Source organism: Anastrepha ludens, chromosome 6, assembly GCF_028408465.1.
Source record: "Anastrepha ludens isolate Willacy chromosome 6, idAnaLude1.1, whole genome shotgun sequence".
Classification (NCBI taxonomy): Eukaryota; Metazoa; Arthropoda; class Insecta; order Diptera; family Tephritidae; genus Anastrepha; species Anastrepha ludens.
In genome coordinates this window covers 29113180-29128064 of record NC_071502.1, presented here as the reverse complement: position 1 = coordinate 29128064, position 14885 = coordinate 29113180, and the positions used below count along the sequence as shown (strand labels likewise).

The 14885-nt window shown below is 37.7% G+C and overlaps 1 protein-coding gene across 1 annotated transcript; it reads left to right on the top strand.

Annotated features, from left to right (window-relative positions):
* Positions 1–8350: 8350 nt before the first annotated feature.
* LOC128867652 (uncharacterized) lies at positions 8351–9674 on the top strand. The gene has a single exon (XM_054109074.1). The coding sequence runs from the start codon at positions 8443–8445 to the stop codon at positions 9583–9585; it is 1143 nt and encodes a 380-aa protein (XP_053965049.1). The 5' UTR covers positions 8351–8442; the 3' UTR covers positions 9586–9674.
* Positions 9675–14885: the final 5211 nt, after the last annotated feature.

The window sequence follows — 14885 nt, the reverse complement described above, 5'->3', positions numbered from 1 at the left end:
CAGCCTTCGTTGAAGAATTTTTGCAGGTATTTTGTATACGGTGTTGAGCGGCGTTGTGCCTCCCCAGTTACCGCAGTCGCGTAGGTCGCCTTTCTTTGGAAATTTGACGATGATGCCCTTAGTCCACGAAGGAAGCAGCTGCTCGTTAATCCAAACTGCCAAAATGTGGGGATGTAGTATTTCAGCCACTGTTTGCGGGTTTGCTGGCATAAGCTTCAGTGGGATTCCAACTTCAGCCGCTGCTTTATTTACTTTTCGCTTGGTAACTGCATCCTTAATTTCTTTTATGCTTGGTGGTGTTGGGTGCACAAACGTTCGCAAATTTCATTTGATTTTAAGCCCTTTATAACCAACTTTGGTTAGTCAACTTTAGTATAAAAACTAGGTTCTAATTCAACTATGTTTGAAATAAATTATGGCTTTTCTGAATGGCTTTTTTTCAAACTCTGTTTAAAAAATGTAGACCAGCTGATTTTAGACTACGATTATGCGCCAAAGTGAAGGGAAATGAAGCAATGGTTAAAAAGTTCTGCATGTTGGTGATTTATATAATGGCATTTATACATATATACATACATTCATACATACATACATACATATGTGATATAAAATTGAAAAACTGAACGCTGGCTTTTAAAATGGCTTGCACCATTTGTTAAACTACAAAAGTACACAAGAAAATAAAAGTTTAGTATACAGAAGACCAAAGGCGAAAAGCACAAAGCGGAATAGGGAAGTGCCCTAGACAAAATTAAGCATTTGTTACACGGAAGTAACTGCAACATTTCACAAACAGCAGCAGAAGGTAATTTCCGTTTACTAGAATTCCGTTTTGTTTTCACGTACATACACGCACCGAAAAAAGTATTGCCACAGTGTAGATATGAAGGTATACAAGGTGAAACAAGACTGGCGTCATAAAAGTGTTTTGATGGCGCCATCTTTTTAATGAGTAAGTGCGTTGGAAGTAACATTTCCAGCTGACTTCCAGTGAAAGCTTGGTGACATTGGGTTCAGTGGAAGCGAGGTTATTGCGTCTAAAGTGTCAGTATGTTTGTGTCAACAGCACAAAAATGAGTGTCCAACAAAAAGGTAATATGAAATTTCGTTTTAACATCGATAAAACGTTTACCAAAACATTTGAATTGATGAAACAGTTAGTTCATGGCGATGATTGTCTATCTCGTGTCACAGTTCATGAGTGGTTTACACGTTTCATAGATGGTTGTGGGGACATAAATGACAATGAGCATACGGCCGCCCAAAATCAGTAATCACCGAAACCCCCATCGAAGTGGTTCGTAAATTTATCAAAAATGAACCGAAATCATCGTTGAAATTCATGGAATCGGAGTCGATTTATTGCATTTTAACTGATCATTTGGGCTTACGAAAGGTCTGTGCACGTTGCATTCCGCTCAAGTTAGCTGAGGACCAAAAACTGCTCAAAATTTAACATTCGAAAGTCCTCATTAAAGAGGCGAGAAAAGGCGAGAATTTCCTTTACAACATTGTAACTGGAGATTAAACGTGGTGATTCCAACATGAACCTGAAATTAAGCGTTAAAGTGCCGAATGGAAGGCTCCAGTCGAGCCACCGCCCGAAAATCGCGATTGGGGAAGTCAAATTCAATTCGATGCTCATTTGTTTTTACGATTCCAAGGGAATTGTCCACAAGGAGTTTGTGCCAATGCACAGTGCAGCCGATTCCCGAAAAGCTGGCCAAAACTCAAAAAATTAAGTAATTGATTCAAAATTTCTTACTCGGGGGTTGTCGGGGTCGCTAATTACGAATTTGATCTTAAAATTTTGAAAATCCACCCCCTTCCACCCCTATTGGCCACCCCCTCACGTGAAATAGCGTATATTCAAGAACATATTCAAGATGCATGTAAATTTATATGTTTTCGGGGTCGCAAGGTAGCAAGTGGTATCAGCTGAATCTTGTTTTATTCAGTAACCATTACTTTTTTGAGTAACCTTTAATAGGTTTCAAAGCAGCGTATGACGGCGTTGTATTACTATACAGTTTGAAAACTCAAATTTTATAAAAAAAATTGCAAAAAATGTATCTACGTATTGCTGCAGCTAAAAATTTTGTGTCGAGGTATTGATATGTACTAAAGATTTCTCGTAGTTTACTAACCTTCCGAAGATGATTCCATTTGGTTTTGTTCAATTTACTCCATTACAAAATCTTTCAAATGTGTACAACTTTCACTATTCATCGACCGTAATACGATGCTCAAACGAAGGCCACGTTGCGACTGAAAATACAGAGGATACTTAGGGTACAGGACGTTGCTATGAACGGTTTTCACTATTCAAGGCATTACTGTAGCCAACCCAAAGACAAAAAAACTCTATCTAGAAACTTCTTTTTTCGACTTTTGGCCAGCTTTTTGGGAATCGGCCGCACTGTGCAACGGACCAAACCGTCAATGCAAATTTCTATCTTAGCGTTTTGAAGCGTTTGTTGCATCTCATTCGTCGAATTTGCCCTGAATATCGCAAAGGAGGAAGCTGGCGCTTATTGCATGAAAATGCACCATCTCATCGATCCACTTTTGAGACTGATTTTTTGACTAGAAATCGCATTCGAACCATCAATCACTCACCCTGTGACTTTTGACTATTCGGAAAATTGCATTTGGCCATGAAAGGGCAACGTTTTGCGTCGGTAGAGGCCATCCAAAAGGCTTGTATCGACATCCTGAAGGACATTCCGGTCAATCACCTGAAACACTCTTTCGAGAAGCTTTTAGATCACGCAAAACAGTGTGTCGAGGCCAGGGGAGACTATTTTGAATAAATAAACTCGAAGTTATCAGAACAAAGCTCCTGTCGTTTCTATTTTAGCTAAGTCTTGTTTATTTTAGACTTCACCTTGTAATTTATTTATTTTCAAAAATTTTATTTTTTATTTCTATTACACAACAACATAGTGCTATTTTAGTTTTTAAAAAATTCGATATCAATTTCTTAATATAGTTTTTGAGAAAAAAATTCTAATAAATGAATTAATTAATTTTGCGAAAAAAGATCACACGTTGCTAAATCGGTCCAGAAATATTTAGATGTACTGAATTGGGAAATCTTGTCCCAACTGTCGTATTACCCAGATATTGTACCTCCGGATTACCATCTATTCCGATCAATGCAGTCAACCCTTATTAGAGAGCGCTTCTTATGAGAGCATCGCCAACTGGCTTAGTGAATGGATCAAGTCAAAAGAACTTAAATTTTTCATCAGAGGAATCCGTATGATGCCTGAAAGATGGAGTAAAGTTGTAGCTTCTAATGACACATACTTCACATAATATCAATAATAATTCGTAACTTTGGCTAAGAAAGGACGGAAACTTATGCCCATACCAATAAAAGCATAACTGGAAGACAGCTGATAGAAATTTACAACTATTTGCCAGCCATTAGGGACAAGATCATTTGGCTTTTTCGTTTAAGTCTGTGGCACTGCTCATCTGGATTGGCAAGTTCCTACGCCTCCGGGTTGGTATGTTTTTTGAGCCTTTCAGTACGAGCTGCAACGAAATGTTTGGCAACTTCTGATATTGATGACATCTTGAGGTCTCGATGTAAATCAGAATTCTTCACATACCATGTTCGCTTACGACGCTTTTTATAAACCTGTTTTGAAATCATTGAATTTTCTCAAGATTACTTTGTTTGACACAGCCCCACAGCTGTACGCCATAAGTCGCGGAAATAAAATGGAGGTTATGAAAATGCCAGCTCAGTCCGCCGAACTCAATCCTAAAGAAAATCTGTAAGGGCTCTTAAAAAGAGCTGTACACAATGCCAAACCGAGTAACAATCAATAGCTTTGGGAAATATGTAGTAAAAGAAGCGTGGTCCCAAAATTCCGAAGTAGTGATGGATGAGCAGTTGGTGGACTCAATGTTCTGCCGTTGTGGTGCCATAATAAAAAATTCGGGAAACCTAACTAAATATTAGTTACAACTCTGTGTCTGAAAACATTGTCAATGCAGTTTTCTTGAATTTTCTATAAACTTACTCAGAATGCTTTACTCATTTGACTACTGCTATTTTAGTGTTAACCCAGAATTTCTATCTTTTGTTGTAAAAGGTTTTGGTTTTCGTGGTAGAATTGATTTAAATATGTGTTCATCTATTTTTTTTTTTTGGTACTGCTATCATTATCGATGTCAATTTCTTCCGCTTTCAAATTTCGTAAATTCCTTTTATCCTGCTCCAATATGATTTTCAGGGAATCGTTGTGAATTAATCTACCCTTTACATTAATACGAAAAAAAAATACAATATAATTTACAAAATACTTAAGAAAAATGATAATAAAATATTCCCTGAAAAATTTAACATTCGTAATAAAAAAAATGTAACGCACGTAGACTGAATTTCAATGCAAATGCAAATTGTAAAATGCAAAATCCTTCTAACTGACAAAATCTCTACTAGCAAAAAAGTAAAGCAGATCAGCAATCAGTAGCGCCATCAACAATGCAATTTTGCGCAGAAAATGTAAACGCCAGTGTAACTGTGTAATATGGCTTAAATACTCGCGGTTAACAAACCATCTCAATCCGCTTAGAGATGCTGAGACGCTGAGATGCCGAATTGAATTGTTCCGCTGCTCTAATACTGCTTTGCTGCCGCAGTGTGGCGCTCAATGCCAAAGATTGCCGTAGAAGGAGTCAATATGAGAAAGTCTGCATTTTTTCATTTATTCTGTTTTCTAGTTATTCGGAAATTCAATTCGAACTCGGGTTTTATTTCATCCTAAGTACATTCCCATTCTGCCGACATGCTTTTCTTTCCTTTTTCTTTGCACTTGAATGGCATCTTAATCCTCATGGCATTACAATGATGAAAATGGTTGGTGGCGAGAAGTTAAAATGTATTGGTTTGTGAGCAAAGTGTGAATAATTTGCATAACTGCGTTCAGGATTAATATTTGGACCAATTAAATTGAAAAAAAGAAAATCGAAACAAGTGGATTTTGATTCACTGTGTTTTCGCGAAAAAATACAATATTTAAAACAGCATCTGGAACACATTTACACTAAGGGGTTACATACGTCCAGAATTTTCAAACAATCGATTTGTTTTACAGATTATTATTCTTTATAGTTTTAGGCGTATTTTCGTGGAAGTCGATTGTAAAAATTCTCCATAGATACAAAGTTATGGTAGAAAATGTAAATGCCCGACGAGAGCTTGATGCGCACAGGTTGCTGTCCCTCATTTGAGGCAGCTGGCCGTTACTTTCGCAGCGTTTCATGTAAAAATTGGCTCCTTCGGACTACTATTTGTTCCCCAATTTGAATAAATGGCACGCGGGATAAAGCTTTTATTCAACCGAGGAGGTGATTGCCGAAACTAATGGCTATTTTTCAGACTTGAACAAAACCTATTATTCGGTTGGCATCAACAAATTAGAACAGCTTTGAACGAAGTCCGTAAGCCTAGAAGGAAGCTATGTCGAAAAATAAAAAAGGCTTACCACAAACAATTAAATAGTTTTTCAAACGGCCCTCGCATAAATACGGTGCTGCCATGTTTTTGTTTTTTTTTAACAAATGGCTAATGGTTGTACCTCAAAAGCTTCTTAAGCAAAATGAATGAAATTTATCACAGAGATTACCCTATATAATAACAGAATTCGGTTTAATACCGCGTCTTTAACGAGCATACAACATGACTGCCAAGATTCAACGCGAACACACCTTTTCTTAACGCGAGGTGATCATGGAAAATCTTATTGACGGTGGTCATACTACTGTCCAAGGGTGCCTGAATCTCACGATATGTGACATGACGATCCTACTCAATCATTTCATTTCGCACACAGAATCTATATTTTCTGGCACAAAAAATAATTTTTATCGACCTTCCCGGAATTCGTCGGTGACCGCTCAGCGAAAGGTTGGCGCTTGCTCGCCGCATACTGACTTTCTCTCATCGATGCGTTATTGTCTTGTTAATCCACGTCGAAAATTGTGAAATGAAATAATCGCACGAAAATATGCATGGTATAATTCCACTTTTTGGCCGAGAAGAACTTTAAAAGCCATCTTAAACGACATTAAAATGGCTCACACATCAAAACGTTCTGAGTGCGTTCATGGTAAAAGATGTCACACTTTGCAGTGGAAATGTCAGATGACGCTTGACAACACGATAAGTATACAATAAGATTTCAATCTTATCGTGAAAGGAAGGAAAATAAATTTAGATGGCTTACTCACGTTTTATTTTTAAGTTTTTCAATATTTTTTCTTCTTCAGGACAATATCACTTCCTTCAATAGAGAGAGAGTGAGTGCAATTCTACCGGCATTTGATGAATCTACAAATCGAATTAGTATCAACCAAGGCGCATTCGTTAAAAGTGGTTGCACTAAACCAACAACAATGTTTTGTACGTTTGATTGTCAAAGCAAAGTATTGGTTGGGGAGTAAGTTCGTAGGGTCTTTACCGAAGACTTTTATTTAAATAAAAAACAATAATTATATCAAACTCTTCTCACCTCTCGACCAATTTATTGATGCCGTTCAGCCAAAAATCGCCTGGTCTGGTGTCAAAGAAGTTGTTGAACCAGTTGTTAAGGACCTCTAGCGAGCGGAAAAGATGGAAGAATACGGCGGATGCTCAAGAACCTCCATTCGAGCTCTTGGAGTGACTTTGACTACTTCAGCAACATGGGACCAGGCGTTGTCGTGAAGGAGTATGGTTTGACCATGTCGATCAGGTCATTTCAGTCGAAAACCTCATTCACGCGGTGTAACTGAGCAATGTAGAGCTCCTTGTTGAACATGGCATTGTTTTCGAGCATTTCCCAGAGCACCTTGCTCTCCCTAAAGCCAGATCATGGTCTTCTTTGGATGAAGATCCGCCTTGACTCTCGGACTCTTTGGCGTATCTCCTGAAGCCACTCACTCCTTTCTTTGCTTCACATTGATGCATAGGCACCATTTATCATCTTCTGTGGCGGTTCTTCACCAAAAGGGAAGTTTACCTGTATGATCATGTGTTGCTCGATGGTGGGCGAGATGCTGAGAAATAATTTGAATGCGACTTTCTTTATTTTTTTTTGTTTTGAGACCCTAAGGCTCCCAATTTTTTGGTAAATCTCATTGAATGAAGGTGATTGAGAACCATTTTATGATCGTCAATTTCAAATTTGTTCATTAGTTTGGCGACCCTTCGCCTTCAAGAGTGTTTGGAAATGTTCTTCATCGAATTCAGAAGGAATTCTGCTGCGGCACGTGTCATCGACTTCAAAGTCGCCATTTATGAACTTTGAAAACCATTCCGTGCTGTATACTCGTTCATGACACCTTCTCCATACACGTGGCATATGTCCCGGGCTGCTTCGGCAGCTTTTCAATCAATCAATGAATTTAATCAGTGAAAAGCAAAGAAGAGCAGCTATCGAAAATGTTGATTTTTGCCACCTGGGTATTCTATTACTAAGCCTCAAAACTAATACAAAATTTATCGAATGAATACTTCCTCTTTGCCAAACAGCAAACAAATCGTTGTAAAATGAAAGGAAATATAAAAACGTATAAAAACGCAATGAACTTATTCCCCAAGCCAATAAAGAACAAACAATGAATTCGCTTTATTTCTTTCTGAGCTGACAGCCACATGAATACGGCGAAAGAAAAAAACAAATCAGCTGATTTACCAATAGCACGCAAGGATGATAGATACCAGGTTTGCTCGTTAGGTATGGTCAAGGTGAATCAGCTGATTTGCACGCAAGGAAGATAGATACCAGGTTTGCTCGTTAAGTATGGTCAAGGTAATATAAATCAGCTGATTTGTTTTTTTTTTTCTTTCCCTGTGCCCATGTGACTGTCAGCCCAGAATAAAACAAGGCGAATTCATTTTTTGTTTCCTACTTCGCCAATACCTTGCCGTGACAATCAAACGTACAAACATTTTTGTTGGTCTCGTGCCATCACCTTTAATAAATGCGCCTTGGGAATGGTGAAACATTTTGAGGGGATTTTTGGTTTCTTCGTTATTCGTTTTGTGTTTCACAAAATTTAGGTTTAGCTTAGTGAAACACGAAACGAATGACTTCGGAATATCCGTCAAATTCGATTAGAGCCGAATAACGGTATGTTAAGTAGTACACCTTTCAAAATCTTCTCACCATGGATACAACCTTTAATATATAGATTCGCCTTGGTATCAACAGTGAGATAATTTAATAGTATTTTGAAACGACTATGGCCATGGAGAAAAGTGGCAAAAAGAAAAACGGCAGACACCTGCTTAATTGTTGTCAATCGAAAAGAAATAAACAAAACTCAATCAAAAATTTTGTGCGCATTTTAGAAATTAAAAAGCAAACACAATTTATAATATAAAATAACAATTTTTTTATTTGTAATTCATAAAATATAATTCCGCACTTCGAGTTAATAATGCTATTTCTCAGAAAATGTCCAGCGAATTTATTGAAACGCATAAACTGCTACTCCACCGCGAACATCGAGGTACAAGGTCACGACTATCAAAAGGAAAGTTTTCCCCCAAAATATGTAAAATTATTGCCACCCTCGAAATATGGAGGCGAATATCTGGTTACTTTACTCACTGGCTCCTCAATCATCGGTCAGCAGGGAGCAAATTTCATCAGACATCTCTTCGAGGTAGCCAAAGTGCCAGTGGCGTTCGAAAGGATTTCCATAGGACCCGATCAGACCACTTACCCGAATGAATACTTGCAGTCAGTGCGACGCAACCGTCACGCGCTTTTTATCGATTTACAACACGATCCCGATGAGAAGCACAAACAACTACTGCTCAACATTGACTTGGATTTATATGTGGGCATCATACAGGTGAACTCCATTGAAGGCTACAGATGCAGGCATCCAAATGTGAATATTACGGTGATAATGCAAAATAATGCTGAAAATTTCTCGAAATTGGAATATGGTCCGGTGCCGGGCATGGTGGAGACATTGAAAATAACGCAGAAGAAGTACATAGAGCGCTATTTTAATTTCGTATTTCATTATGCTATGGAAAATCGTCATCAAAAGGTAACTTTTGGTCATCAGGCGAGTGAGTTCCCTCTCAGCGATGGCATGTACAATCGGACTGCCTTGAAAATGTATGAACAACTCAAGCCACAATTCGAATTCGAGTTAATGCCCATACATGATCTGGTGCGTAATATAGTGATGAAACCCCGCTGCTTCGATGTAATTTGCACCTCCGATCGGTATGGCACCTTTGTTGCCTCCATTGCTAGTGCAGTTTGCGGTGGTGCAAGTCTGTTTAGCTCGACTGAACGTGGCGATCATCACGCCGTCTTTAAGCCATTGCAGACACGACTATCCATCACCGATTCGCTGATACTCAGTCCTTATGGAATTGTGCGCTCTAGCATCGATTTGTTGAGGTACTTGGGCGAAACGGATTGTGCTAATGGTCTCTATGAGGAATTAATGAACACAATGACTTGTCGGGATATCAAAACAAAAGAGTTTGGTGGTACTGATACCGGAGAGTATGTCATTTGTGATATTGTAAATCGGTTGAAATGTAAAACCTATTGATATGTCGAGTTGCTTGCGTTTTTTGTGGCATTCCTTACACGCCTTTGAAATTTGTTGTTGTTTTTTGAAAATTAGTACAATAAAGTACCGACAAGTGTGCTAAATGTTATAAAATATCTTATGAAAGTATGTAAAGGAACAAAATTAATTCATCTATGATGGTAGGTGGACTCGCACGCATTGCCGCCGTGCCTCAAAGAGACTCTGGAGCCTTGAACAATTAAGCGAATCCGTGTCAAATGATCAAAGTATTTTGGAGATTGGCATCAATTCTTCTAAAAGTTGGTTTATTTTAGTCTTAATTCAATAATGAAAGGTTGTGTAAAGTTTGACAAGTGATTTCGTATGCGTATGGGAGTTAAAGCCTCCCAACAGTCTAGAACTCTAAAATTTAGGTTATTTTCAGGAATTTTTTCTTTTACAATAAAAAGAATGAAAAGCGATATTTAAATTTATTAGGCTTTTTATTTAACTTTTTTTTACATAGAAAAATGAAATGAAATTCTTTTTTTTAATTTTAATAATTTTAAAAATGGCGCTGAAGTTGGCCCACCCGAAAAATTGAACCTGGGCGGTGTTGTCAATTTTGGCTCTTCTATTTATCTGAAGCACAAAAACCAAAAAAATTATTAATCAATATGACTGTAGCTATGTCCCAGTACTAGAATTAAAAAACAAAAAAAAAAATAATTGACAAAATGGCGCGGTTTTGAATTTTACACTCTAAAAATCAGGTTCTTTCAGTTTTTTAAGAAAAAAAAACGAAATAATTGAAATAATAATATGAGTATAGTACGAGTAATAGCCATTGATGTTGAGACCAACGTATTAAAATTTCAGACGATTCGATGGAGTAGTTTTTTTTAAGCACCAGGCCGAAAACAGTCGTTTCGAGTTAAATGAGGTTAAGGGGGAATACCACTGTGATTTTTGCATTTTCTTAAAGTATTGTAGATATATTTAAAAATATGTAAAAGAAATTTTAACTTAAAATTTTGAAAATTGACGAAGTTATACCCAATACAATAACTGCAGGTAGTGAGTTACAACGGCCAATGAAAGCTTTAAACGCGTTTTTCTCAAAACGACTTTTCTGAACACGGTACCCTCGATTTCTCGAAGACTTATGAACCGATTTTAATTTTTTTGTTAATTTTTGTACATGTATTGGCTACGGTCGTACATATCCATTTTTAAAAATTCCAAAAATTAATATTTTTTCAAGCCTTTCGAAAAAAAGGTAAAAACACCAACTGATTTTTGAAACCTGCACCATTTTCTCAAAAAAAAAAAAAAAAAATAAAATAAAATAAAAAAAACAGCCAAGTACGACGATAGCCATTCATGTATAGATTAAGATTTTTTTTAGGTTTTTGCTTTCAGATGATTTTTCACCGCTGTATCGTGGCCACCAAAGTGCATCAGTTTTTTATGAAGTCATTGCATTAACATTAATAACAATTGTAATTTCTAATATTTTTTTATAAAAAATTGTGTCAGTATAGCTGAATATATGTTAAATAAATTATAATTTGTCCGATTCACAAATAATCATCCCTACTTATAAAAAAAATTCATGAAAATCACTTAATTTTCACGCGTTCACAGTGGTGTTCCCCCTTAAAGTTTGTGGTACAGAACCACGCGGACCGCTCTCTACCTAGTTAATGGGATGTAGAAGCTATAATATAGGGAATTTCCGCATGAAAGTTTCACAGTATATTCTTCTATAAAAAGATAAGAAAAAATATCAAAATTTCTAGATCCCCTTAATCTATCGATGCAATTTGGAAGTAAGGGAAAAAGGTAGTAAAAATAATAGTAGAAATTTAAAAAAGGTATATGTAAGCCATAGATATTGATACCATATTTTATGAATGGTGCTTAATTAATTCTATTTTTAACTTTACCATTCCCTTCCTCTTCTTTTTGATTGGCGCGATAACCGCTTACGCGATTTTGGTCGAGTTTAACAAAGCGCGCCAGTCGTTTCTTTCTCCTGCTAACCGCCGCCAGTTGGACGCACCAAATGAAGTCAAGTCCTTCTCCAACTGATCTTTCCAACGCAGAGGAGGTCGCTCTCTTCCTCTGCTACCACCAGCTGATACCGCATCGAATACTTGCAGGGGCGGAGCGTTTGTATCCATTCGGCCGACATGACCCAGCCAACGTACCCGCTGGATCTTTATTCGCTGCGCTATGTCTACTATGTCGTCGTAAAGCTCACACCAACGCACAAAGAACTAAAAATCTACGACAGAATCTTCCTCTCAAACACTTCAAGGGACGCCTCTTCGGGTGTTGTCATCGTCCAAGCTTCTGCGCCATGCGATCGGTCGGAAATGATAAGAGCCTCGTAGAGTGTAAGTTTTCGTTGAGAGAGGACTTTACTACTTAGCTGTCTACTAAGTCCAAAATTTGTTGATCCCTTCCGAATTGGATTTGTCCAAGTGAATGTTACCATGTCCCCTGAGAAATTGTTTCCTGCAGTCAATCTGCTTTAACTTGATTGCACTTTGGGAAGCAAGTGAAAAAACAACGGCAGCACTTGGGCAAGTTCTATATACTTCTGTAAAACCAATACAAGCAGTCCTTTGAATCCTCCCCAGTTTAGTGGCATTATAGCCCTTTCGAAGAGCTTCCCACCAAACCAGGTAGTCATACGTTAATATTCGCAGAAGCAGAATTGGCTGCGTTGTACATCCAAAGAAGGACTTGTGATTTGGGCCCTAATTTTTTGTATAACATAGATTTGCAGAAGTAAATAGAAGGCTATACTGGCCTTATTCACCCGATTTTCAATGTGTAGCTTCCAACTGAGCTTGGAGTCAAGTATCACTCCAAGATACCTAACTTCCGATGAAAGCGGGAGTGCGTGGAAAGTCTAAAGTGTGGAGGTTTATATTTTCTAAAATCTCAATCATGACTGCGATAAATGACCTCGATACCGTTAGGACCACGCTATTCAACTGCATACTTGGAATTTTTGCGAAAATTCTAATGTGAAATTTGGATGAATTATATTTGGACAAAAGAATTATTAAAATGAACTTAGCAACAATTAAACTGTCAAAACTTGTCAGTAAATTCCTGTGCTATAATTTTTTAGCGTAGTGTATTATCGGGTTATATAATATAACCTGAGTCGTAAAGAAATTGAGAACAAATTTTGAATATAACCATCCACATCAATTCAGCTACCCATTTTCACACCTCTTTATGGGTATTTGAGCCGATTTTTAAAGATCTCTTGAATTTGTATGAAACAGTAAAATCTATTAAATTTTCCTTCAGCAGCTCTAATTAAAAAATCAAAAAGGCACCAAGGCGTATTCTTTCCTTTCAATATATTCCTTTCAATTAAAATTAAGTAACCGATCGGAATTCTGCTTTGCTTCGCACATACACAGAATTTTATCCATGAATACTTAAGTATGTATGTATGTATGTACATTCCCATGCCGATATGAGTACCACTGACAGTGAGGGCAAAGAAAGCGTTTTCAAGTGGTCCTCAATCAAAGGCATACAACTGCAACTACTTGTACGTACATACATACAAGTCGTTGTAAAGTCAAGTTAAATCCTGACAACAGCTGAGGGGCGTTTATAAAAACTCGATGCGCGCCCCCGCAAACCAAAAAGCTCGGCTAATCGGTGAATATAAAAGGGATATCTTTTCTTACAATTTCGAATGTTGTTTTATTAATTTTCAGTACTAAATATTATTTATATGTTATTAATATTATTTATATATACATATTATTAATATAATACAATAAATTTCTTATAAATTAAAGTTTCAAAACATTGTACAAGATTTATAAAATTCGACAGCAGAATCTCGAACTTTTGAATCAGAATTTAGTGCTCAGCTTCATAGCCTGTTAAATTTTAATATAACAAAGTGGAAGTTTCAAAGACTAGCATCTGTTGTTATAACTGGTGCGATGTCAGCCACACCATCGAAAGTATTACAGGGTCCGGCACTCGAAGTGTAACCAATTAAAACATTTAGTTTGGAAAATTACTTTTATTCATTTCAAAGTAAAAAATGTGTGAAAATAATACAGAATTGAGAATCAATTTACTTTTGCTCGATATGCCCACCTATTGTCTTGACTATGGACTTGAGATGGTCCAGAAACGAATCGTAAGCTGCGCGAATGTGACTATTTTGGCCCACTCGCGGACAATGGCTTTTTTCAGCGCCTCGAGACTGGTGGATCTTTTAGTTAGGACCTTGCTCTCTAAAATAGGCCAAATAGAATAATCCATCGGATTCGCGTCTGGTGAATTTCAGAGCCATTGTGTGGACGTTATGAATTCGGAATGTAATTTTTTAACCACTCTTGGTTCACTCAAGCTTTGTGAGACGATGCAGAGTCATGTTGAAATGCCATTTCTCTGTTTCTTTCGCCATTTGAATGGCACTTCATTTCGGAATTTCGCTCAAGTCGCTTCTTCACTTTGTGAACCATTTCGCGTGACGTTGCAGTCTTTTGATGACCACCTCCATGACGGTTCGCGATGTTACCAGAATCATTGTAACGAGTAATGGTGCGATGATCAAAAACTTTATTCACTTTGAGTTGAGCGCGAGCTCACGAACAATCGCTGATTGTGATTTTCCAGCCATGCATTTCATTACGCTTGAAATCGATTACTGATTTTCTTTTTTCGCGTTTACTATCGGCAAAATGCTCCGCGCGCCTGTAAACAATACTCTGGACTGTCATTTAGCCAAATAACAGCTGCGCGAGCGGTCTGAAGTACGTTACACTTCGAGTGCCGGACCCTGTATATGCGACATTAAACTTCCTGCCGGTAGACCTACAGATAAAATTTATCGCGCGCAGTGCGGCAATAAGTCTGAACACTCTAAATTTGTGCTCAAACAGTGGCTAGGGCGACAATAAAATCTTGGTTGGCACTTTGGAGCTTCCCGGTTGGTGGATTATGCACTCCCGCGTACACTTGCCATTACAACGTTCACCACCCTCTTATCTCAAGGGAAGAGTGGGAACGGGGCGATGTAAAACAAGGCGAGTCCATCCATGTATACACAGACGGCTTAAAGCTCGAGGGCAAGGTGGGCGGAGGTGTATATTCCGAACATCTCCTTCAGTTTTCGTATGCGCGACTACCGCAGTGTCTTTCAGGCTGGACTGAACACTGGTACAGTATGACGCAATATATGGATTTGAATTTATTTATTTATTACTAGTATAATAATACATTATAATTTACAATAAACTGTAAGTCCTACAGAGACTATTAAAAGTCTGTTCGAAGGCTAG

Excerpts from the sequence above, each read along its gene's own strand:
- LOC128867652 (XM_054109074.1), top strand. The coding sequence starts at position 8,443 with ATGCTATTTCTCAGAAAATGTCCAGCGAATTTATTGAAACGCATAAAC.